This window comes from Lytechinus variegatus, chromosome 17, assembly GCF_018143015.1.
Source record: "Lytechinus variegatus isolate NC3 chromosome 17, Lvar_3.0, whole genome shotgun sequence".
NCBI classification, from domain to species: Eukaryota; Metazoa; Echinodermata; class Echinoidea; order Temnopleuroida; family Toxopneustidae; genus Lytechinus; species Lytechinus variegatus.
Window position 1 is genome coordinate 19,985,179 of NC_054756.1, and position 24,376 is coordinate 20,009,554.

Below are 24,376 nucleotides of genomic sequence, written 5' to 3' on the forward strand. Positions count from 1 at the left end.
TCATGACCATGACCATGACCATCATCATCATCATCATCATCATCATCAATCATCATCATCATCATCATCATCATCAATCATCATCATCAATCATCATCATCATCATCATCATCATCATCATCAATCATCATCATCATCATTATCATCATCATCACCATCATCATCATGACCATGACCATCACCATCATCATCATCATCACCATCATCATCATGACCATCACCATCATCATCATCATCATCATCATCATCAATCATCATCATCATCATCATCATCAATCATCATCATCATCAATCATCATCATCATCACATTCATCCCAAGCCTCAATCCCTCCTCCACTATACTCATCATCCTCACCACCCCATCTCCCCTTTCGAAGCCTACCTTTTGTTCTTCCATCTTGATCATATTTTCTAGCCTGTCAATCTTCTGCTGTGCTTGCTTGAGGTCCAGCTCAAGAATAGAATTTTGTTTGTCCACCTGGTTCCTCATCTCCCTCTCTTGGATCACCGTCTTCTGAAGTTCTGTAACAGACAAGACAAGAGAAAATACAATTCACTATAAATGAATATGATCCTAGCAAAATTAACATACCGCATGAAATTCCATTTCCAGATATATATTTCAATATTTTTACTTTATTCTACTTTGGGTTATGAATGATGAATGAATCTGAGCTTGATTTTTGTTATTACTATCTATAGCAATGGTGTTCCCAACTTTTACCATTTATGTGGGACTGAAGATCATCAAAACTAAATTTTAGACAAAGTATTCAGGAATATCTTTAAACCCAAATTTATACGAAGTATTTGGGACTGAAGATCTTAAAACCCAACTTTTACAAAGTATTTGGGACTGAAGATCTTCAAACCCAACCTTTACAAAGTACTTGGGACTGAAGATGTTCAAACCAAACTTCATACCAAGTATTTGGGACTGAAGATCTTCAAACCCAACTTCATACCAAGTATTTGGGACTAAAGATGTTCAAACCAACTTTATACCAAGTACATAGGACTGAAGATCTTCAAACCCAACTTTATACAAAGTATTTGGGACTGAAGATCTTCAAACTAAACTTTATACCACATATTTGGGACTGAAGATGTTCAAACCCAACTTCATACCAAGTATGTGGGACTGAAGATGAATTACCTTCTTCTTGTGATCTTGTAATTCTCTTCTTCTCAGCATTGACTGCTGCCATAGCATCCCTATGTTCCTTTACAACTTGCTCATGTTTATTCTGCAATGCCTTCAGATCGAATTCTAAACTGGCTTTAGTCTGAATAGAAAAGAAAACATATATTAAATTCAATTCAATTTGCATATTTCATTCTCAATAAAAAAAATGTACATTATATAAAGCAAGATATGACAAAATATTAACAAGCAAGAGTAAAAAAGAAAACGAAATGGGGAAATGCGTAAATAAAGCCAAGAGGCCTTGTATAACAGATGATAATGATAGCATAAATTATGTTATGAAATTCAAATATTTCTTAATCTTAGGTGAAATTACGTTAAATTCTAGGAAAAAATGTTAAATCAAATAAATCTATGAAACATGAGCATGGTTTCTGATGAACATTTAAGAAATCTAAAATTGCAAATATGCATGGAACACTTGTTGATACCTCTAGATTTCAGTGTATAAATAAAAGGCTTACAGATGAGTATCAAATGCATATATCAATAGGGACCCCCTATTTCATAAATTATCTACCCCTTCCCCCCCCCAAAAAAAAGTGTTGATAATCTGGTTTTGTACCTTTTCTAGGAGAATGATGCTTTCTTGATGGGTCTGCATAGTTGCTATGGAACGACTCTCTCCTTGTTTCAACCGATTCATCTCCGTCGTTAGCTGGACATTTTGCCCTGGAAGAGAGAGAGGGGGGGGGGGGGGGAGAAAGATAGGAAATGTGTTATCATCTTGTCACCTAGAGAAATGAACATTGGATATATTCAAACATGTAGGCCCAAATTTACGAAGGTGGTTTAGAATCAATGGTTGAAACCATGGTTTATCATGAGTTGTGCTGGATTTAGCACAAATATATCATGCCTAGACTAGCATTTTATGCATTGCCAGTCTTTAAACTTGGTATATATTATTGTATTATCAGTAATGATATTAGAAAAATAGAATACACTCGATTGCAATCAATACAGTGTATCTTCATTATTATCACCTGTCATAACAAGAGTTTTTTTTCTAGGCCCCTTGTAATTCATCAAATAAATCACAACTATGCAATTGCAAGGTAACTATATAAGGCATACTTACTTTCTAGCTCTGTTTTGAGATCCTCCATGCGTGATCTTCCGAGTTGTTCCTCCTCTAGTTGTGTCTGCATCCTAATGACCTCTTGGTCTAGGATCATCTTGTTATTGAGTTCCCTGGTGTACTTGTCTCGAAGGTCATGGATCTCCTGTTCCAGATGGGCGTAGTTCTACAAAAATCATAAAAATAGTGAGGTTACATGTACATAGTGGGTACAGTTTTTAACCTTGTGCAATTGACTAGAAGATCATAGATCTCCTATTCCAAATGGGCATAGTTCTACAAAAAAAAATAGAAATAGTGAGGTTTCATTTAAAATGGTTGGCATGGTTCAAACATGGTGCACTTGTCTCAAAGATCATGGATCTCCTGTTCCAGATGAGCATAGTTCTACCCCCCCCCAAAAAAAAAAAATAGTGGGTTATATTTACATGGGTGGTATAGGGTATGTCTTCTGCTCTTGCTCTACAACTCCACTTGGCAACTTGAGCCAACCTCCTCTCATCTACTCAAGCCTTTCTCACCTCTCCAACACAAACCAGCTTCTACTCAAGCCTCTCATCCTGCCTATGACCCAGCACTTTTCACTCTTTCCCGTTTCAAGTCCTTTTAATGACCACATGTAATTCTGATAGACACTGTAATCTCTAAACCTCCACTTGCTTGCCTCTTCATTTCACTGCTACCTCTATTCTTAGTCCTTTCCAGGACTTTACACATGGTGTACCAGTTGGAATGATTAAAAATAATACAGTAAATCCTGTTAAGATGACCCACCTAAGGGTAACAAGAAAAGTTGGTCTTCATTAGCAGATTGTCTTTATGGACAGGTTTCTTCAATGCCTATTTCAATGCATTACTTCCTGAAATGCTTTGTCCCTGCTTTATGATTCAGATACAAAGATGTACATTCGCTCAAATTATCATTAGCTAGAATAGTCAATGAAGTAAAGGCCTGGGGAGCGTTTCATGAAAGGACTTGTCAGACGTTTTATCCGACAAGTCCTGTTTTATCCGACAGTTACTATAGTAACAGTGCTTCTCAACCAATCAGAATCCAGGAAAGTTGTCAGATCTGACAACTTGTCGGACGAAAATATTGATGAAACGCCCCCCTGGTCCTACTGGCCGACGGACACAAAATGTATTCATAACGGATACAGCAGACAAGCAAAATTTTGGGGTGGCTCCATCTGTTTTCATTCGCTCCACACAATAGACAAACAGGGCGGACAATGAAATCACAGTGGATGGATGCTCGATAGATATAGAGCGTATGAAACCGATTTACATCCTCTCTGCAGTCTTAATGGTCTATGGTTAAGTATTTTACTTACATGTATTGAATTAAATACTGAGTAAAATATTGAAAATTTTGGCTCAAGTATCAAATTGAATACCAGCCGTGGTTCTTACCTTTTGATGATCACCAAACATTTTCTTGGCCCTCGCATGTTGGTCGGCCTCCGTCTGGAGCTGTTTGTTCAGGTTCTCCACCTGTCTCTCCAGCATAGTGGTCTTCTCAGACCGGAGCTTCAGCTCCTTCAGCTCCCTCTCCATATCTGTGATGTGGGAGACCTGACGCTCCACCCTCTTACGACCCTCCTGCTCCTGCTCTGCTCGCCTTTGGAGCTATGGGGAGGTCATAAAGAGAAACAAAGTACAATAACAATAATGAATGAGCTATGCAACCCATACTTCACAAAATATCACACATTTTGTCATCCCGTGTCGGCTCTTAACCCTAATTCTCCCCCATAATGGCCCTCAACAATTTTCGCGATATATCTGCTGCGCGAAATTTTTTCACCTCGCAGCTCACTGACTATTTACATTCAAGTCTCGCGCAAATTTTGAGACCAAATTTGTGACGCCCGGTCACGCGGTTACGACATTACGCAACATTATGCAAGTGCATGTCAGACCCAAAATTGCTCATAAACGTGATTTCATGTACAAATCCAATGCAAATTGCGTATTTAGCCAAAATTCATAAATGTATCATTATTTCTACTTTTACTGATTAAACTTAATTAATTTTGCCTTGTTTATGATCAGAATTATGTCTGGAACAATTTCCATTGAAAAAACAATAAAAAACAAAAAGTAAAAAAACAAAGAAATACATAAGAAATTCATAAAACAATAAAATACATAAGAAATTTATTTCCTAAACCAAAGTTTTTTTGAATTACGATTGTTAACAATGCTACAAAGAAAATTTTTACCAAAAATTAGCATTCTAGGAGCTTTATTTAGTGAATTAGAGCAAAAAGTATGATTTATGCATAAATTAGCATAATTAATTCATATAAAATAAAATCTCATTATTTTGGAAAATTTTACCATACAGCCTTGTAGATTACATCGCACACTACCAGCGTGCAAATTTTTGCGTCGCTCGCGCGATCGGCGGCCGAGATCTTAAGGGGGGGCCATAATGCCCCCCCCCCCCCCCCGGAATGACAAGAATCAAAATACCCCGGGAGATTTAGGGTTAACACAGGATTTTCCCAAAATTCATGCACAAATAAATGGAAATACTCATTTTTATAATTTGCTACATATTATTGCTCAGTTCACATTCTAGAGTGTTTTGACTCAATCGAATGCAAAGTAAGGAAATCATTCAGTCATGAAAATGATGAAATGTATATAAAGCAACTGATAAATTAAAAAAAGAATAAATTCAAGACTTTTTGTGTAGCTAACTATAGTGTAATGCTGACATCAAAATGTTGACGTCAATACAACTAATCTGAGGGAAATAGCAGAAATATGCATCAAATCTGCATGATTCAATGTACTATATCATAAAACCATTTTTCTTCGTAAAAAAAGTCACACCCTTTACACATGTGCACTGATCACACCTATCACATTCTAGGCCTATAAAAGAATAGGGAGAATCAACCAACCCCCTCCAACGCCCTCAGAACTTGTTGATAAATAAAACCCAAAGAAAAGAATGATTCTTACCTCTTGGAGTTTGTGTTTGAGTTGAGCCATATCCCTCTCTTTTTCCATCAGTCTATTCTCAAGATGAAGCTTGTCATTGTTCTGAAAGAAAAAGAATAAAACAATAACAAGGACAAAATGATAAAAGGAATTAAATATATATAAAACTACTTGCAGCAAACACTTATTTCATGAAAAGGTCTATAAAACTAAAGTTAATAGTCACTATATTGTAGATCTTGATATGGTATATTCAAATAAATTTAACTCTGTGAAATAATGAAATCTAAGCTGAGAAATTATCACATTGGAGGTCACAGACACAGCTAATCACATGTCGCATTTGACTTCTGCACAGACCGATGTTCAGGTACATTTGTACTTTTAATTATAATGAATTTGAACTTGACAGTTTTTAGTAAGAACAGGAAACTTGATTTCCTGCTGCCTCTATATCATAAAAAGCAGAATTAGATTGTTCAGAAATGTAAAAATAGCAAATTTTTGTGTTTCTATGGTTACAAGCTTAAAGGCAAATTAAAGTATTAGCAGCAAACAATCATTTCATGAGGAATCTTTAATATCAAGGTTAAGTCCCACAATATATTATGGCAGATCGAGATCTGGTACATTGAAATAAACATATCGTTGTGAAATTTTAGCTGAAAACCGAATATTCTGATGACCACTGACACAAAAAGGCATATGTGGGACAGTGTATTAATATTAATTGGAAAAATACCCAATGGAATTCCATGCTTATTTTGCTTGTTTCTCAGCAATTACTTTTTATCCATACATACAAACTCTTGGGTGGTCATTTTATTGGATTCTGTCTAAACTCATTTTGAGATCATTACCACAACTGACATATTTTATCTTTAACCTGCTGAATTCAACACATTCTTTCCTTGAGCCTCAGCATGTCTGAATTCAGGATGTGTCCAACTGATTGGTAAAGATAAACATCTCTGCCATTTCCCCCAACACTTCATTCTGTTTCCAATCCAATGGAGTGTAGTGGAACGGCGTTTATAAGTGGAATAATTTACCTGCTCATTCGCATAATGCCGAGTCCATCTGTCATTTTAAGACCCTAAAATCACCATTTCAACAGATGATTCTCTTGAATTTGGCTTTGACTTTCAGTATCAATCGATTTAGAAGTTTCATTTAGAATCAATAGATAAAGTTTATAACTTTTGCATTCTTAGGCCCATTTAGTTTTGACACTTGGTACTGATTATTAATACAAAACAGCACGATTAGAAAGGCTCGCATAAACGCTTAACAATTTTTTTTTATTATTATCATATTATGCAATACTCAGTCTCAAAACCCTGGTACCTGGTCCCTGTCTTACCAAGAGTTGCGATTGATCCAATTGACTACAACTATGGACGGCCAGCAACATCAACATCTAAAATGTATGTTTATTCAAAATATTTTTTTAGATATGATGTATATCCCTACCTTCATCATTCTCTTGAAAATTCAGTGTGATTCGTTTTGTTTACTAAGGAGATTGTGCAAATTTCCTTCAGAAAAAACTATGGTATGGATGGATTTCCATACAGTTGAGATTGATTGGATCAATTGTAATTCTTTGTAAGATGGGGACCTGGTCTGTAACCTACCTCTAGTTCCAGGTCCTGTTTAATTCTATCGAATTTGGAAGCGATGTGTTTATTCTTCTGGTCCAGGTCTTTATTTCTCCTCATCTCAGCTTCCAGCTGCTTCTCCAGGCTGTGACTTTTCCTCTTCATTTCTTCATATTCCTATACATCACAAGGAAGAAGAAAACATGATAACATAATATTCTGCTTCATGCAAGTCTTCTACATTGGTCACTGATCTCAATAATACACTATAATTTTGCCTTACTTCTACAATTAATCATTTTTTTTAAATTAATAGACATGTTATCATTTCTCCAGGTCAAAATTGACAGAACAAGTACACTCAATATTTTAGTACAAACTACATCGATAGGAAATTCCTTTAGTGAAATACCAAATTAATTACGACTCATCTATTTTGTATGTATTCATCAACTCTCAAATGCAAATTCTACATTCTGAGTCATATCTCCATGTACATTTTCTCAGAAATGATACTAGACAATTTCTTTCACAATGCAAAATCAAACCAAATTTGAATGAATTCTTGTGTTAAAGTTCTGTGCTACTCACCCTGCCTCCAACATTGGGGGTTGATACATGTCCATCTGCCTCCTTTATACCACCCTATAACACAACAACAACATCAACATAGATTGCTAACCTTTCTATAAAGGCTATATTATATAACATGATGCCTTAATAGACAGGTTCATTGAAAAGAGAATACAACAAAATTACATGAATATTGCAAGAACATACTTATACATCTACACGTATGTGCATGTGGTGTATGACTTTGGAAAGTAAAAGTATGTGAATCTTATTATGTAAAAAAGTTTAGAGAAAGAAAATTTTACTGATATGTTTCTTGTATTTTCTGGTCTGTGAGACAAGTATTTATGTTAGAATTAGAGTGTTTTAAACTAAACTAAAGTGAACTAAAATGCGGTTTTAATATAAATTGAAAATTAGTGAAAGAAGGATTTGTTATTTGTCAAACTTATGAATGTGTTGCATTCTCTTATGGTCTTGAAAGCATAGCTGCACAGCAAACGTCTCATGATGCACTCATATGAAAGATGGTCAAGTTTGAAAGAAAAAAAATAACAATGACAAGTATAGGACTTACAAATAAGACTTGCAATAAATCACAAATAAAAATTCTATCAAGCTTTCATTCTACAAACCAAGTTCATATTAAAAGTTTTTTTATGCGTCTTGAAATGAATATTCATTTTTTGAAGTGCAGAATAATAATCTATTCCCTCTTATTCAAATAATTCATTTTTTTCTCAGGTTTGACAATGAGCATGATTCATTAACATTGGGTAACTCTCAATATGATATCTTGCCCCCCCCCAAAAAAAAAAGACTATTAAAGGGAGTTTCTTTTCATCATAGAATAGAGAAATGAAAAGAATTTGGATTTGATAACATTTGCTCTGGTGACTTCTTGGCAAATCTCTTTTCAGGAAACAAGTACTCTTCATCACCCCAAACGAATATTTAAAGCAATTACCAAGCACAAACTGAGATAGAAATATTTGATTATAAAAAAAAACCCTACGAATTCAAAAACCAATGGTAACATGCATGTATGGTCTCTAGAAACTTCTATCAAAACTTGACTGTGACAAGCAAATTAACAATGTTACATTGGTTTACTTTTAGATTTGCCAGTGAAAATGGCTGAATGATATTGGTGATATAATTTCAGGGCACTGAATGCCTCACGTTTTTTTTTCCATCATGTCCACTATAAAAAGAACACAAAAAACATTGTCCTAAATCTAGGGATGATGTACACTCACAACATTTCCCAGACCATACATTAATGTTGTAACCCGCACCCGTTGCGGTATGGGTTAACCTGCCGGTATGCCTCCGATCGCGGGTTGCGGGCCGGGCCGAGTTCATTCTCAAACCCGCAGACCGTCATGCGAAAAAAAGGGAGAATAAACGACGCATAATAAAAACATTCACAGTGAAAATTGAGTTAAGATCATGTGCTTCTTACGTGGCAGATTCTTTTAGAGACGTAGATATTTCCTTTTAAAAATGCCGGCGTATTTTTGTCTTGTGAATAGTGAACAGGACTGAGTCTGAGACAGTTCAACATGATAAATACATCGAGTTGCTCTCTTTCAAAGGCCAGCGCCAGTGCGTGCATGCAGCGCAGTCAAAAGCAACCGCATGGGCCAATGAAACTCGATGTCGAGTTTCCCGTCCCATTTTTTCCAGCTCATGAGGAACCGATTTCATTATTCATTATTTTTCAGAAGATGAAAGTTTGACCTTTTGTAACCTTTTAACGCACTTTATTCTGTGGAACTTGAAGCCAGGGAAAAATTAATCATTTTTTTGGGGGGGGGGCTCCATTTTCATTTTTTTTTGCAATATTTCAGGGGCTCTTCAAATGCTACGTTTTTGTATTTTGAGGAATACCTGTTCACTTATTAAATTAATTATGACTTGTTGTTTAATATTGTATGATTTTTAAAGTTTTTTTTTTCATGCCTAGAATCTTGGATGTGGGTGTGTTTGTGTGGGTGAGACTGTGAGTTGAACTTGATATAAATGAATTTAATATCTAAATTTTACTCCATCTAATTCCAGTACTTGGCCATGTAATAAAGGCCCACATACCCTTACTTTTCCTGAAGTTCTTTGAAAACGCAGATCTCCACGAAAATTGTATTTCTCTATGGGGGAGTCTAAATTTGGTGAGAATGAACTCATTAATAACTTAAATATACATGACAATGAAGAAATCATCAAACTTCATTGGCAGTTTTGAAAAATATACCCGAAATATAAACTCTGTCTGAAGCAGAAAATCACCATCATTGAGGGCCTTTACAGAGCGAATTGTCCCCCAGAGCTCTGGCAGAGAGACAGAGCTCAGACTAGCTAGCACAAGCGCCAATGCGTACGTGGGTGAGTCTCCCGTCGGCCTTGTAACAGATTGAGCTTTGATGATTTTTTTGTCTGATTTTTAACTCATCCCCTGGAAAAATAAAACAAATGATTTTTAAGTTATAATTAGCAAATAAGATAAGTTATTTTGGATGAGTACTAGGCCGTATGATAACTCACCAACGCGAGTTTACTAGACTTTGGGATTTATTGAGGTAGCTCAACCATACCTCGAGCGATGTTCGTGCAGGCTCCACCACTTCTACGGTTGTTGAGTGGAGCCTGCACGAACATCCCTTGAGGTATGGTTGAGCATGCAGCGTCATTCCATTCACAAAAAAAGAAAGAAAAGATTTGCAGGTATTTACAAGATATACAAGTAATTGTCTTACTGAAAAGCTTATATTAATGTTTTAAATCAGTTTTGAATCTAGATATCCAAATAGTTTATTTTCAGAATTTGATTTTCAAACGCGGGCGACGGGAAACTGAACATCGAGTTTTAGCGGCCATATTATCGAATGAAATACAAAACAGAAGGAAATAATATAGAGATAAACGAGAAGAAAAAATTGACTGTATCATTATCCAGGTATTTATTGCAATTTTGATTACTTTATAGACGAGGTCCCATGGAATTGAATATTGTAATTATGATTGTTGTGAGTCGCATTGTCGACCGACCTGGACTGAAAAACAACATTGCCGTCTGCCGATCCTTGCTGGGCAGCCTGGGCTAGCTAGCGCGCTGAGCTGCGGCTCGCTAGCTCCGATCCGAGGCGTTAATTGCGTAATGCTTTCAATTTCGAGATCAGAGCGGACCCATTTCGTGGTACAAAGTCACCCAAAAAACATTTTCTCTCCGGAATAAAAGGCGAATTTGCAAATTGTAAGTAAATTCACTCTAGGCTAGGTAGTAGTAGACATATATTTTCCTGATTTGAGCCTGTATAGTGTGGGGATTGCAGAAATGTTTTTCATTTTTCAAAGATAAATTGACTTGCGGGTTAAAACCCGACGGGTCAGCGGGTCCCGCTTGCAAATTATTGGATTATACGGGACGGTACGGTTCGGGTTTTCACTTGCGGGTTACAACATTACCATACATGTCGAGTGCGATCTTATAGGGGCTTATCAAATGGGTCCACTTGACTACAATGACACATGTGATCAGTGGAATTGAATGCCATTATCCTCCAGACAGCCTAAAACTCCCCAATATTGATGATAATATTACCATGAATTAATTACATTGATTTATTGCAAAAGGGCTAGCATTCCAATGAAAATTTGAAAGAAATGATTGTCAAAGGTCGCCAGAGCATATGTCAAACCCTCAACGTACACGTAGCACTCACGTTTGTAATAGGGGTTTCAGGTCACCGCAAACAGACAGACGGACGGAGGACCGGACAGTTAGTGACCAACCACACACAAGATTGAGAAAAGAGAAACACGCAGATAGATGGGATGGAGAAACAGTTTGTTAAACATAGGAACAGGCAGAATTCACCTCAAAGGCCTGTATTCTGTAGTCAGGTTTAACTTAGACCATGGTCTAAATCTGTGCTAAAACTATGGGAAGCCAAACGTTTCAAAATTTGTATGTTTCTTATGTTTACTGTGCTCTTTCCAGATTCATCGATGGTGAAGACAATTATCTTTTAAACTTCCTAGACAGTTATGAATGATTTGGGAGCCAAATTAGCTGTGATATGATATCTCTACTGTTAGTGATTTATGTAACAATTGGCTATCCATACTTAAACCACAACTTTAAACCTGAGTTTAAGTTAAACCCGACTTCAGAATACGGGTCAAATAGTACAGATGGGATAAAGGATATTAAAGGAAAAGTGGCACACTAGGAGTGAACCTGGAAAGAACCAAATCTATATTCCCTTTTAAGGTAAAGATGGTACTGGTATCGAAGAATTATCAAAGGCCAGGTATTAGAATAACTTGAGCATCATGGTCAAATTTCCATGCAATCCATGGCTAAAACCTAAGCACTATACAACAAAAGGGTTCCAAACACGGCGAAAAGTAGCATATTCACTGTGGATTCTAAGTATTGTTATTCATTAATAACAATTCAATGAAATAACTATTTTTTTCCAGGGTGGCTGGTTGGGGGGGGGGGGGCTACAAATTTCAATGCGTTATACTCAAAGCAATCTCTTGAATTTTTAACATGCGTATAGACAAATTGTTAAAACAGTTATTTCTTGTAAGATATTATAATAACAATATAGTGCTTTATCCATGACAGCATGAATGCAAGTACAAGTATTTCCAAACAGTTGTATTCAAAATATTTTTTCCTGTCCTATCAGAAATATATAACAATATTTGCATATCTAAATTTAGTGCATGGTAAGGCTCTGTGATGTATGGCATGCAGGTGAAAAGAATTCCAGTCTTGGAGAAGTAGCAAAATTGGCAAATTATCTAGCAGCAGAATTACAAATGTATGCTACGATGCATGCAAATTAGAATGTTAGAAAAAAATAATTTTTTTTTTTTAATACAAAAATCTATGACACATTTTCATTAGTGTAAGAGGTAATCATACATGTAGATATAAAGTTAACATTTTGTAAGTTCTACATGCTATACTGTTCTACAAAAATAGACAACCAAAGATTTTACTGTGCAAGAACAAATGCTTCTTTCTCAGAAACGTATCAGAGGGCTTTGCATAGTTATAGCGGCATGCTCGGTCCTTTTAGGGCTTTTCATTTGAAACTGAGTAGGGCTACCTTTCAAAGGAAAATGTTTTATGTGCATGAATTTTTTGCCTTTATGAAATGACAATGGGAAGGTGATATTTTATTGTGTAACTAAACATGTGGTATGAGAGTCCTCATGACAAATTTACCTGTATAGAACTGTCATAATGTTAATAACAAATTTCTTGGACACTACACCAAAAATTTGAATTTTTTCTTCAAGTCCTGAATTTTTTAAAATCCTGATAATGAAATGTCCAGAAATAAGATAAAAAAAATTTTCGATCGAAATCAACTCCATATTAATTATTATGATCGAGTTTCCCCTAATCTTTTTTGCCTTATAGGAAAGAAATACCAATCCAACTAAAGATTATATCCTATTCATCCACCAAAATGGTAATATCAATCTAATTATGAACCCCAAAATAACACTGATTTTTTCCAGACAGTATTATTGTACACCGTAGACCTTTAGAATCTACCAATATGCTATATATTAACTTACACAAGACAATCTTTTGGAAAATATCATTGTAATTGTAAACATATGAATGCATTCATGTTAAAAATAAGAATCATATAGCACTAAGAGTCAAATATCAAAACATCTTGCTCGCAATTTCCTATTATTCAATGACGTGCAGCAAATCATCTCATACATACTTGCATTAAGCTTCTGATGATTTGCTGCACGCTGTTATTTTAAGATCAAGTTTGGTCTAAAGGAAGCTCAAAATGCCAGTATCAAAGCAAACATGTCGTGCAGCCGATGATAAAGGGATATCCTAATAATACTTCCAGATCTGGTTAGCAATGAGTATCCATTTCATCCAGAAACCAACACTTTTTGCTGGAATACTTAATGTGCATCGATGTCAGGAAGTCTATGATACTCTAATTGAGGTTATAGAAGATTATTAAAGAGCTGATTAAAAAACACTGCATTTTGTAATGGAAGCATAGGGCAAAGTCATTTTGTTGCTTAGTTTTTCAGATTTTCTGGTTTAATCCCCAAAGGTGCATCCATAAAGATAATCATGAGAATGCATTTCCTCGCCTGCAAAACATGTTTGCTTGAATAGCATCCTCTTCTGCCATTTTCTATCAAGAATAATATTATTACATGCTTCTTCATACACATCATTATACAAATAAGATCTCGTGTATATCCATAGTCTTGATATGCCATTTCAGTATGGGTTTACAGAATGTTTTGAAATAGTGTTACTCGCTAATTTCTATGTGTAATCTACATTTTATTCTACGTTTCATTTCTACTAGTTACGGGTAGTAACAAAATATGCAGAATTGCTCTTACCTCTATCGATGTAAACAATCTGAAAGAAAATAGTGATTAAACAGGAAGGATAAAATCAAACAGTTATTTTAACCATTAAGGATTGCCAGACTTGTGAAATTAGCAAAAGGGCAATTCTATAAAATAAACAACACTTAGTAGATTTATTCTGAATTTTTGTTTCATTGGAGTAAACTATTTGAACCATGAAAAACAAAGGGCAATGCATATTTTTATAAGTACTATAAAAAAAGAAGATAAATCATTTCAGAAAGGTCACAAATACATGTATGTGGGTTGGATATATACTATTATGGAAATGCTAAAAAGTAAAAAAATAAATTGACAATTCCAGCTTCTACAGAACAGGATTTCTGTAGCTGTAACAATGCCAGAGAGAACAAAAATAAATAAATGAATAAATTCATGGAATTTGGGTTTGTCTATGAATTTCAAGTAATTTCTAGTAAGTGGATATCTTACAAGGATAACCCATCCAGGCAAAGAAATGCACAAAAATATACATGGACAAAAGGTTATTCATCCCTAATGTAAGTTCGAAAAAGTCCTTGTTAATATATTTCATGTTCAGTGATTAATTGGAATTATAGCCTCCTGTTCCGGAAATAACTATTTTTTCCCTGCAGGGGATAATTTTGCTTTGCCAAATTAGACTAACATTTTTGGTCAGAAGGGAAAAGGTCTTAACTCAGTTCAGTACAGACCAATTAAGAAGCTGCTTCACAAGAGAATGTAACAGTCTCTGAATAAAAATGTGGAGCAAATGTTGATGTGACACCAGGAAAATTACATGTATACCGTGCTGAATGAACCAGTAGAGGGATCGGGGCAATTTCACCCCAAATGCTCATAAGAGACCAGGTGGGTGTTTCATAAAGCTGTTCGTAAGTTAAGAACGACTGGTGATCCTTTCTTCTGGTAAATGGTATATTCATTGGCGATGGTAAAGCGCGTAAGAAAGGATCACCAGTCGTTCTTAGAGTCGTTCTTAAGTTACGAACAGCTTTATGAAACGGCCCCCTGGAAAATTAAAAAACAAGGTGTCCCAGAAAAATCCCATTCATTGCAATGTTAAAGTTCATCCCATTTTGCAGATGTAGTCAGTAGGTTGTGAAAAGTAAATTATTATTATTTTTTTTTTTGCATGGAACCTACCTATTTGATTTGTTGTAAGTGAAGCCGATGAATGGAAGATTGTTGCCAGCGAATGTCTTGGGCGATTGAAAGCTCTCCTCGGGGTGGTTTTCTGCCTCAATGTCATCAAAGTTACTGGTGTCCACGTCACTGACTAGTTCAGGTACGACCGGAGGTACAGCTGGAAGGAAAATCATAGAGTATGATTACCACATTACAAGGATTGTGTGGTCTAGTGGTTAGAGCACTGGACTCATGATCATAAGGTTGCGAGTTCGAATCTCCACTGTCATTGTCTAAAAGCTAATTATTATTGTAATATATGGTCAGCGACTATGTCTGATCAACTTAGATATAAAATGTTTCCTATTTAATTGGTTAGACACCATCTTGCGTTATACCAGCAAAAGTTGTCCTGCCAAGTTCTTACAAGAGTTACAATAAAAGAAAGACAAAAACATGGAGTGTAATTATCACTATAAAGCAGATCATTCAAAGTACTTACTATTCCTAATATTTTCATATGTCCACATATCATTCCTGAAAAATCTATGTTGCTTGATTTCCTCAATACCATTCTTTCCTAACCTTGTGTCTCTGTGGAAATGAAAGATAACAGAAAGATACATTGTAAGAATATGGATATCGCACATGTATTGATGGCATCACACTCTGCAGTTTCTCATTATCATCTTCATCACCAACACCATCATCATCATCTTCATCATCATCACCATCATCACCATCATCATCATCACCACCACCATCATCATCATGCAACCTCTCTCCACTAGCACCAACACCAACATAGACAGATAAGACACCATCACAAAAGCCAAAACCGGAACCACAATCAACAACAAAACCAACACCAACTTCAACAACTAATGATGAAGCTTCTGAAGGTTTCCATGGTGAAGAAGAATAGTGTAGTACAGGTTTCACAGTACAACATGTATCTTTCTTGGGCAAGTGTTGGTCCTGAGAAGAACCACCCAGTCTCGACCCACACTTGTCGAAATGTCGAGTTTGCGTGATCAACAACGAAGCAACAACATCAAACACAAAATCACCAACTATACACATAGCTTACCTGTCGGTTAGAAATTTGCATATAAGGTCTTTGGCAGGGCCAGTTATTGAAATATCATCGGGAAACTCTAGTGAGTTTCTATGATCCATGATCTTGCTGTATGTACCCACAAGGGAATCAGCATAGAACGGTGTATCACCTACAGAAAATGAATATGTGGTTTAAAACATGGGGTTAAACAAAGGGATTAATTCCATCAAAGTCCTAGAGACCTGTGCCTCATCTCTTTGCAGAAATTCAACTCAGCGTCTTTCCCTTTGTATGTCAGATATTTTACATTAGCCTCAAAATAATATTTTAAAAACACAATTCCATTTTTATTTCTCAATGTGAACCTTCCACTTTGCGATTTAATTTAATTCCATATCCCAATCTCAACCTTCTCCACAACTTATTAATTTGTTTATTGAATTTAGTGCATGTATTTCAGTTATCATTACCATATTATAGTTTTTTATAAATATCTTTGGAAATAATTTTGTAACGTGCTCTCATCTAGAATTACCTTGTAAGTGCAGTATAACAACATCAATTAATTAATTGTTACTTTATATTATTTGACTATTTCACTTATGTAACTATTAAATTTATGCTTACATTGTAATCTTTGTTTGTATCAGTCTCCCAACTGTTTTAACAAGTATTGTGTACAATAAACCGAAATGAATGAAAAAAAAAATTCCTGCATTTCTATATGTATGCAGAAAAGGGAGGATGGTATGAAACAGAAGCTGAGTGGGATTCCTATTTCCACAATTTGCATAGTGCATATTGCAGAGTCTGAAGTAGGGAGACTAGATGCACCACATGTATGTACTGTGGCTGTCTCTATCACAGAGTTAGAGTTTAATCTTCACTCCAGACATGATATAATTGGTTAAGTGTCGAATTTGAGTCTGTGCTAGCAGACTAATGGGGCGTTGCAAGAAACTTGCGATCAATTGCAAGTCTTTTTTGGGGGTCCCTAAAACAATCATAAGTTTTCAAATTAATTGCAAATTTGCAAATTGATTTCTAATCTGCTTCTTGAAACAAGTAGTGTAATATGATCTGCTACAGTTAAAATGGATCTTTCAATTGTAAAATTGTGACAGAATATTTGGAATTGATTGCAAATATTTTCTTGCAACACCCCCTAAGACAGGGATTGGACTAATTTAGGCCACGTTCTTGGAAAGATCATATGGTCACAACTGGGCATAAAATAAGCTCAATAGATAATCTACAAAATAACGTTTTTTAAATTGAATTGTGTTAACTTATTGATAAGAGTAATTTATGTATAAATAATAATTCTACTCCAAATCAAGAAATAAAGGTCAAAATATGATAATTTGTGGTCCAAACTCTCTTTATTGCTTTCTTGAAAATATATAGTATGAAAAAATAATGTTATCAAAATCATCCTAATCCTTGGGTTTATTGCAACCAACCATTTGTACAATTCACCCCCATCCATTCAGAATATGGAATATTCTCTAAGAAAATAGCATAAGGAGCACTGAAAAAAGGAAAAGATAATTTGTGGGCTTGCTTCATTAAACTTGTTACAATAATAAATTTGCAATAACAGTTTAGAGCTACTGAAATCACTTAATCTGACTGGCTGACAAAAAATGTGTATTTGTTATTATAAGTCTTTATGAAATGGATCCCTGAAGAGCGAGTTCTTACCAACAAGCATTTCATAGATGAATACCCCTACCGACCACCAATCACATTCTCTTCCATACTGCCCATTACCAGCTTGTGACTTGAGAACTTCAGGAGAGATGTAATCTGGTGTACCTACTGCTGTGTCTGAACGCACCATACCATCCTAGGGGACAAACAGAGATGGAAAAATTAATGAGCAATTATACTTGCTAAAATAAGTTTTCATTTACTCGATCAGGGGTCTATTGCAGAAAGAGTTTCATTCAAACAAAACTTAAAATTCAAGCGCGGAAACCAAATACGCGCAATTCATTTGTTGAAAATCAAGTTGCGCATGATTTTTCAGAGTTGCATTGGATCACCGTAATTTCTGCAGTGGGCCACAGAATTCCTTTAAGGTCAAGTCCAGCCCAGAAAATGTTGATTTGAATGAATAGAGAAAAATCAAACTAGCACAACACTGAAAATTTCATCGAAATCGGCTGTAAAATAAGAAAGTTATGACATTCTAAAGCTGATTATTTTACCCATAATCACTTGTACCATACTTTAGGAACCATTACCATCTGGGCCCCGGTTTCACAGACATAATCATAATGACTTCACTAGTGTGGTACACTAGATAAGAAACCTCAATTTTGATTATTTACCAATGTATTTTAGGGTGGCCATGGGCCACGTTGCATAGAAGTTACCACTTTGGTAACTTTGCCATGCAATGGTAACTTGCATGGAATCCTCGATTCTGATTGGCTGTTGATCAACGTTACCATGTTACATGTAGCTACCATTGCATTGTAAAGTTACTGAATTGTTAAGTTCACATGATTGAGGGTTCTTTATGAAACTAACCCGTTAACTAATTTTGTAATTTGGTACAGCAATCATAGTATCTGCTAAGTATTGTAAGTCATCCATATAATGCACAACATTCAAGAATCAAAGTTGTGATAGAAAAAATCTCATACAGGGGTTGATGAAACAGAAGAGAAAGATTGCATATTGTTTGCTTCAGTCATCTGTGTGTGGGTCTTTTTTTTCTTATCATACAATTTATTAACGAAACCAAATTGTCAACTAATATTTCCTATTCATGACATGAAAGTGAAGATGAACAATGTGTCCCTGATTTTTATTTCCTTCTCATATTTCTCTTCGAAGGCCACCTTACCCTTTCCATCCTCATACATGTTCCAAAGTCTGCTAACTTGAGATGTCCTGATGAATCTAATAACATGTTATCTGGTTTCACGTCTCTGTAGAAAATATACGACAAAATACAATATCAATGTCATTGAGTTTTTTTCATGCAATGTAAGTTCTACCTGAACTGCACAAATACATGTAATGTCACAGGGGGTTCAATGAGAAATTACATGTATTCTCAAATCTGTGTTTCAAAAAACTTTGTTTTGATGGACCTTTATCCATGTACTTTAAAAAGAATATTCAGTGTTAAACTGTTGACTATCAAATCGTCTTTGGGGACGAAAAAAGGCCAATATGGCTGATCGATATAAAAGAAAAATACTGGTTTTTCGTTGTTTATAAAAAAACTTTTTCTATAGAGTGGTTGGTATGGCTTTGTAATGGATGTCAATTTGCCCCTTTACTTGCAGAATAACAAAATGGTGCAATTCTAACAGGATCTGAACTGGAATAACTTGGTTCTAGAAGGGAACAGGTGGGTGTCTCATAAAGCTGTAAGTTAAGAGCAACTTAAAGAACGACTGGTGATCCTTTCTTGTGGTACATGTAAATGGTGTATACATTGGCGATGGTTTAGCACATAAGAAAGGTTAAACAGTCGCTCTTATCATACAAACAGCTTTATGAAACGGCCCCCTGGTATTAGACTCATCGCTCCTACTCATATAACTGAGTTTCTCTGTGAAAGTCAAAATGTGAAACTAAAATGAATCGACATAAATATTGCAGGAAAAAAGGGGGGAAAAGAGATAAACAGAGAGAAAAGCAGAAAGACTGAAAAGAATATTAAAGAGGGACAGAGAAAGTGAGTGAATGAGAAACTAGAGAGTAACGATGACGTCATATTCCTGTATATCACATGATTCCTTACCTATGTATAAAGCCCATAGAATGGATAGCGTCTAGCGCCAGGACCACCTCGGCCGTGTAGAACCTGGCCCACTTCTCTGGGATCTCATAGTTGCTCATGAGATTAACCAAGTCACCTCCTGGCATGTAATCCATAACCATGTAAAGATACTTCTCATCTTGGAAGGCGTAGTGGAGCTGGTTGGGAAGACAATCATTAAATGTGACCATGAATACATGTTCAAATTAAGAAGTACTTTCATAACACATGCACTACAAATATAACAATACTTGCATTAAACAAATGAAATACAAATTTAATTTGGAAAATGAGACTTCACTGACGTTGGAAAAATAAATTGAAATAAGTAAATTTAAAGGGATGGTCCGTCCTAAAAGTATTTAGAGCTCAATAAATAGAGAAGAATTCACCGAGCAAAATGCCGAAAATTTCTTCAAATCTGATATCAAATAACACAGTTATTGAATTTCAAAGTTTAGCAATATTTTATAAAAAATCATCATGAATATTCATTAGGTGGGCTGATGTCACATCCCCACTTGTTCTTTTGTATTTTATTATATGAAATCAGGTTTATTCAATTTTTTTCCTCCAAGACCTAGAAAAAGTGGATTGACAACTGATTTAGTGCATTACACATTTATTGCTGCAACTTATTTCATTATACTTGTAAGGGAGACAAATTATTCACACAAGTATGAAATAATGAAAAAAGTATGATTTTATGTAATAACATAAGAAACGGAAAGTGGGGATGTGACATCATCGGCCCATCCAATAAATATTCATGATGACTGTTTTCACAAAATATTGCTAAATTTTAAATATATCTGAATTCCCAATTTAGTTGAAAGAATATCATGCCTGAATTGGTTATGAATCTCTCTTACCTGTACAATCCATTCACTGTTAGCATGAGCCATGATGTCCCTTTCCTCCCAGTAAAACGCTGAATCAGATCTCTTGATCTGAAAGAGAAAACAAATCAGACAAAATACTAATACTATTTGATGAATACATCACTCTGACTCCCATCACATATCATCCTTCTTTTTCTTTCAATTCGATTGGCAAAAATAAATAGCAAAAATTTGTTTTGTAATACATAAAGTGAAACAAGCACTGACTTTTAATAGCAAAAGAAAAAAAAAGCAAAGGTTCATTTTGAAAGAAAAAAAAGAACATATATATATATATATATATTGTAAAGAAATGGATGAAGAGAACAATGGTAGACGTAGCTTAAATCAAGGTTCCCCAGAGCTATCTACCCTTTGGAAAAATTGGTTATGCCGAAAAAATGTCTCTGCCGGGAATCGAACCCGGGCCCCCAGCTTTGAACGCCGGTGCCTTAACCACTAGCCCGTCTCTGTGGTCTAGTGGTTAAGGCACCGGCGTTCAAAGCTGGGGGCCCGGGTTCGATTCCCGGCAGAGACATTTTTTCGGCATAACCAATTTTTCCAAAGGGTAGATAGCTCTGGGGAACCTTGATTTAAGCTACGTCTACCATTGTTCTCTTCATCCATTTCTTTACAATATTTAAATAAAAGAGTTGCCAAAGCTGTTGTACATGTATAGCTTCACACATTTATATATATATATATATATATATATATATATATGCAAAATCATTTTTTACAATGATTACACCTATCTGGCATGGGATTTGGATATCGGAAATATTGATTTATGATGATTTGTGAATTTTATCTATGCATATCTACAGATATTTTTGAGTAATATAAAATGCACTTTTCTACACAGATATAATTTATCCTTAGCTCTGTTCAATATGGTCAATAAAGATTGAATATTGACCATAGTATTGCATTGATCAGCATTACAATCAAATCAATTATGCAACTAAACTCTACAATCAATTGCCTAGTTATAATCAGAATGGCTGACGACCATCTGTTGACCTGGAATAAACCAACAATCACTCACTTGAAATATGACAAACATGATATAACCAACCTTCATTCACGACATTAATGAGATACAACACACCTCTTTATGAATAATAGTAAAACAACACTTGTTTCAAATACATAGGGGCATGTACATGTATGTGTGTGTGCCTATGTAACGAAACATTAATGACTGAAATATGGCAGCATTTAACATTGAACAAGATTCTTAAAGACATGTGGTTCTTATTCAAATATGAGACAAAAAATGATTGATTATAGATGAAATGGACAGTATTATTTCTGAGATGAAAAAAAGAAGTATCAAAGATCTCCAGAACTGTCCATAAAGAGATAATATTAGTACTTTATACAACTGATTGTAGCTTTTTGTAAATGGCTGAATTTACAGATTTGCAATTAAGCTAAATTGTTTATTGATCGTATCTTTCAAGCTACATGTACAGAGTCCCTGTTTGGTGAGGATTGTAACCAATAATTCCTTGATTCAAATCAACATTCTACTTTACATCCAACAAGATTTTCATTTGTGTCTGAAGAGTTGTGAATGAATTCCCTCCACCCTGGTGGGGGGGGTATGTCACTTTTATTATTTCTAATAGTCTACATCAAGGTCAGATCAAATGTTATTTGTGTTTATATCTTACCATCTCAAATTTACTCAAACATTTCATTGCAAAAACCTTCTGACTCGTCTTCTCACGAACCTAGAGAAAAAGAACAAAGAGAAAACCCATCAAATCATTATCAACGTTCTTCAAACATGCCTAAAAATGAAAGTTTTTCACACGTTTCATATTGTAAATTATCAGGGATGTAGTCTACGCTGGCCTGGAGACCAAATGTTGCCAGCCTTGGCCTCAGCCCTAGTCACATGTACAATGTCTATGGGAGAAGGTTTTCTCCAACGGCCTTGTAACTCGGACGTACCAGGCTCAACTACATCCTTGCTAATTCGCAGGTAACGGTATTTTTTTTTCAGGGATATTACCCTTTCACACAGGAAAAACACCCGGGGGCCGTTTCATAAAGCTGTGCGTAAGTTAAGAGCATCTTTAAGAACGACTGGTGAACCTTCTGTATGTGCTAAACCATTGCCAATGAATATACCATTTACCACAAGACAGGATCCCCAGTTGTTCTTAAAGTCACTCTTAACTTTATACGAACAGCTTTACGAAACACTCACTTGTATTCTAAATTTTTAGCTAGTCTGAAAGAAAACTTTCATCTTGGCACGTAGTGGCCCAGTGGATTAGTTTTCTGGCTTCGAAACAGAGGGCCGCAGGTTCAAATCCCAACCACGGCATAATTCCCTTCAGCAAGAAATTGACCCCTTCGTGCTACACTTAACCCAGGTGACATATATTACCTAGCAGGAATTTAATCCTTGAAATGCTTCCAAGCTGCAAAAGACTGCGGGTCTAAAGCCAGGGTAATAATATCCCAGTCCTTTGGAAGCTCATAGGGCATTATATTATAATGTGAAATGCGCTTTACAAGAAATGCATTATACTTTGTTGGTATCCTCACCACTTTGACTTCACCAAAGGCACCTCTTCCTATGACCTTGATGATTTTAAAGTCTTGATATGACAGCCGATGTGATGTGATGTCCCCTGCCTTCTGCTCATCTGTATGAGACAACCACAACAAAAATATGAAACAAAGCAAATGAGTAATCTAATTTAATAGGGGAACTACCACACTGGCATATTCATCACTGAGATATTCCCTAAAAATGAAATAGTCATGGAAAAACGACTACAAAAACAAGCGAAGAAAGATCTTGAATGTAGTATGTTGTACAGACTATTAAAAAAGGAGGCTTCATATTAATTAATACTCATTTCATAATTTCACTCCAAACTACAAAATTTCAGGTTTATATACATCTATAGGTCTACTGCCAGTCTTCTAGAAGGCAGGAGGATGCATAGATGTACAGGTAAGAACTGCATGTAAGGTCTAAGTGGAGAAAACGCATTTGGCTTTTTACAAATTCTAATTGTTTTCTCCATAAAATGATTACAGGGCTTGGGGGTACTTTATATACCTGTACATGTAGAGGATCAAGGCTTTTCAATTTGGTATCACAACCAGCTGCAGTGTATACCACTGCTTAACATGAAGCAATCAAATATTTCATATTGAAACTCAACTCTTAATACATTCTACATGCACATCAACTGCAGAAGGAACAATACAAGTGCATGTACATATGTAACTTTGTTTATTAAGGATGAATAAATGGGTTGTTTACACATCGTTCATATTCTAATCTTTTCATGGTGGCACGAATGAATCACTTAAAAAGACTGTAATGCTAAAAACAAGAGTAATAATAAAAACAGGTCATTAAACTCAAAAGTGCACAAGAATGCAATAGATGATAACACGATGACAGAATATCATATTGTGAATAATATGTGTATAACACATTAAAAATCATATTGGGCACATTTCAATAAAACATAACGCTAGTAACATCAATGAATTTCTCTGAAAATGTCAACTGAAATTTAAAAAAAAAATCACATTAACTCCATTCTAGTAATGGTTTGTGTTTCAATGAGATTCAAGCAAGATATTCTTTTTTTTAAACAGATTTATTCCTGATTTTCCATGAATGGGTGAGTCATTTTAC

General features: G+C 35.4%; 1 protein-coding gene across 3 annotated transcripts in view; it reads right to left on the reverse strand.

Moving 5' to 3' along the window:
• Positions 1-24,376, reverse strand: part of LOC121431378 (rho-associated protein kinase 2-like) — a 56,332-nt gene that overhangs the window by 23,258 nt on the left and 8,698 nt on the right. For 2 of the 3 annotated variants that reach the window (XM_041628923.1, XM_041628922.1), the window contains exons 2-19: positions 23,263-23,363; positions 22,377-22,436; positions 20,689-20,766; positions 19,799-19,974; positions 18,890-18,974; positions 17,737-17,881; positions 16,063-16,201; positions 15,475-15,566; positions 14,991-15,150; positions 13,836-13,854; positions 7,437-7,490; positions 6,882-7,022; positions 5,266-5,346; positions 3,703-3,918; positions 2,290-2,455; positions 1,774-1,880; positions 1,158-1,287; positions 384-523 (exon numbers count right to left, since the gene is read on the reverse strand). In XM_041628923.1, the coding sequence (XP_041484857.1) occupies positions 384-523; positions 1,158-1,287; positions 1,774-1,880; positions 2,290-2,455; positions 3,703-3,918; positions 5,266-5,346; positions 6,882-7,022; positions 7,437-7,490; positions 13,836-13,854; positions 14,991-15,150; positions 15,475-15,566; positions 16,063-16,201; positions 17,737-17,881; positions 18,890-18,974; positions 19,799-19,974; positions 20,689-20,766; positions 22,377-22,436; positions 23,263-23,363 (2,090 nt within the window). The remainder of the gene's footprint in view (positions 1-383; positions 524-1,157; positions 1,288-1,773; positions 1,881-2,289; positions 2,456-3,702; positions 3,919-5,265; positions 5,347-6,881; positions 7,023-7,436; positions 7,491-13,835; positions 13,855-14,990; positions 15,151-15,474; positions 15,567-16,062; positions 16,202-17,736; positions 17,882-18,889; positions 18,975-19,798; positions 19,975-20,688; positions 20,767-22,376; positions 22,437-23,262; positions 23,364-24,376) is intronic. The other variant, XM_041628924.1, reaches the window with a different exon arrangement.